The sequence below is a fragment of the Anneissia japonica genome, unplaced genomic scaffold (genome assembly GCF_011630105.1).
Source record: "Anneissia japonica isolate Jap-2015-1 unplaced genomic scaffold, ASM1163010v1 scaffold287768_len205223_cov117, whole genome shotgun sequence".
In the NCBI taxonomy this organism is placed as follows: domain Eukaryota; kingdom Metazoa; phylum Echinodermata; class Crinoidea; order Comatulida; family Comatulidae; genus Anneissia; species Anneissia japonica.
The window spans coordinates 137,724-140,387 of record NW_022735704.1 but is presented as its reverse complement, the minus strand read 5'-3'; the positions used below and the strand labels follow the sequence as shown (position 1 = coordinate 140,387).

General features: G+C 39.4%; 1 protein-coding gene across 1 annotated transcript in view; it reads left to right on the top strand.

Moving 5' to 3' along the window:
* The first annotated feature begins 253 nt into the window (after positions 1-253).
* LOC117116668 (BTB/POZ domain-containing protein KCTD6-like) overlaps positions 254-2,664 on the top strand; it is a 5,888-nt gene continuing 3,477 nt past the window's right edge. Inside the window, exon 1 of the mRNA XM_033260753.1 lies at positions 254-930. Within this exon, the coding sequence (XP_033116644.1) occupies positions 258-930 (673 nt within the window). The 5' untranslated portion in view covers positions 254-257. The remainder of the gene's footprint in view (positions 931-2,664) is intronic.

Here is a 2,664-nt window from a genome sequence, read left to right as displayed (position 1 = left end):
GTCACCATAAAAGCCACTCCCCCTTCGCTGAACCCGTTGTAGGTCTATTTAGCAACTACCTTTTTTGGGCATAAATTTAGCATAATTATTTTCCCATCAGACCTACAGTAGTATATATTAATGTTATTCGCATCGCTGGTTACGCTGTATAGGCAGGCCATTTTTGGCTAGAAATAAAAGAGGAAGTACAGATAGTACCTAGCTAAGGCAATCCTGTTTTCTCTACAAACTACAGTATTAATATGGATTTCTCTGATATGGCTGACGAAATAATAAACCTAAATGTTGGGGGATGCATCTATGCAACAAGTCGCTCTACGTTAACGCGTTATCCGGATTCAATGCTAGGATCGATGTTCAGCGGCCGCTTGCCAACTAAGGTAGATCATCGCAATCGCTACATCATTGACGGAGACGGTCCAACATTTCGACACATTCTGAATTTCCTCCGTCGATCAATGCTTATCCTTCCACATGGTTTTCAAGAGTGGAGTATTCTATCGGCTGAGGCACACTATTATCAGTTAAAAGAGCTCATTATACTTGTCAACACCGAATGGCCTACACAGGATGAGAATGCATCAACACAATCAACTGCTTCAGATTCATACGAATTCCGCCGGGAATTCTTAGAATTAGAATGGTGTAAGCATACATTCGGTTTTCGGATATCTGCCAAAATTAGTGTATTTAGTCTATTACAATTAAGTACCGGGTATTTCAGGTACAGTGAAGAAAACGACACATATACCCCAGCTGACTGGCTGTACGATGATCCAGATATAGTTTCAGAGGTCTCTCTTGATGCATCTACATACTACGTATTTTCATTATCGTCTGTTGATCGACTGTCTTTGTTCGAGAAAATTTCCGAACGTGGTTTCACCTTGTTCTCTTCATCCTCAGGAATTGATGAAAATTACACGACATGTACATGGACATTTTCAAAGCCTAAATATTAAGTACAGTATTCGATAGGATTATTAATCATACATTCTCGGAGGTAAAATGTGAACGTGAAGCCAGTCTGAGGTGTTTCTGGATATTTTGCAAATCAATAATCGATCAATGAACAGACCTTCCTGGATTGTAAAACAACTGATCAATCACGTTTTATCAAATAGCCAGCATGCACGCTTTATTTAACAACCAGTTTGCGCTATTGAAGCTTCCTGTCGCCGAATTTATATCCAGTTTGATATACGTAAAACCTGTTGTTTATGTTTTATAATATGTCTTCTGAAGGAAACAGTGGCGTACCTAGGCGTTCCCAACCCTCACCCGCAAAAGGAAAGTAAAATCTTCGCCCACTGAAAAATCCAAAGCAAGACAATCACGCTCAAGTAGTTAAAATCATCTTAATTAGCGATCTAGCTCCCCCTCACTTAATCATGATCCCACTACTCCACCCTCGACCCTTCCCATTAGCTCTACCCCGATTTTGTAGATAGATTACGGTACTATAATATGTAGAAAATACATATATTTTTTCTCCTCGACGAATTGTGATCTTCATATTTCTGTTAAAACTAATTGTTTAAAATTCAGTAGTTTAAGTTTATCTTGATGACAATTTTCAGTACGGTACCTCGAGTATTTTGATTAGGCCTACTTATTATTTTTAAATTTTAAGAAAATGTTATTTTCCTATATTTTTGTATATCTCTTGGATGCACCATCATTTTGTATGAGTGCCACTGTATCAGAAGTGAATCCAACAAAAATTGATTGATGGATTACATTACTAATTATTGTCAACCAACCGGCTATTGTACTTTATAGTGGGGCTCAATGATTTGAGTGAGGGACACCAGCCTGCTCATCACTAGCCCACCTATACGATTAGACGAATGCTAGTTGGGCAACAGACAATTGCTCGAAAAAATTACGTTTTGCCGAAAGGACTTGATAAAACGTTTGGCCAAATGGACAGTTTGCCTATTAAAAGGATCTTTCGCCGAATGGACATTTCACAAAGCTCATTTCACCGAACGCCATTTTGCGTAAAGCCATTTCGCCGAAAGAAGTTCGGCCGAAGATTTTCGACCGAAAGGACATTTGATCGGAAGGACGATTAGCCGAAACAGCACTCCGACACATTCTGAATTTCCTCCGTCGATCAAAGCTTATCCTTCCTGATGGTTTTTAAGTTTCGGGCTATCGGCTGAGGCAGACTAGTATTAAATGCAAGCTCCTGGAGACATCCAAATTAACAACGAATCCAAAACCCGCATTTGTGAGTGTCTGGTAACATACACATTTGTGGAAGTATAATTTAGTAGTAGGCTATATCCACAGACCGTGGCGGATTTTGTATACCTAAAATTAATCGATCAATTATATAATAAGTGTATCCGGCAAAGAATATCACGCTCTCTTGAATGTTGATAAGGTAGTATACTGTGAATCTTAGGAGCTTTCGATTTGCGCGACGACGCGACTCTAGAAGGACTGTTCACTGCATAACGTAGATTTGGTCAAACTGCATTTTGGGATCGACACGACGAGGAAAACTTAACGTTTTCGCATGCGCAGATGAAATATTAGTGACGTCATTACATTCTAGATCATACGCGTCATGCAATCGAAAGCTCTCTATTTTATTAGAAATGTGGTAAAGAATCGGGGTCAATTGAAGATCTTCAGAGACATTCCCTCCCCCCC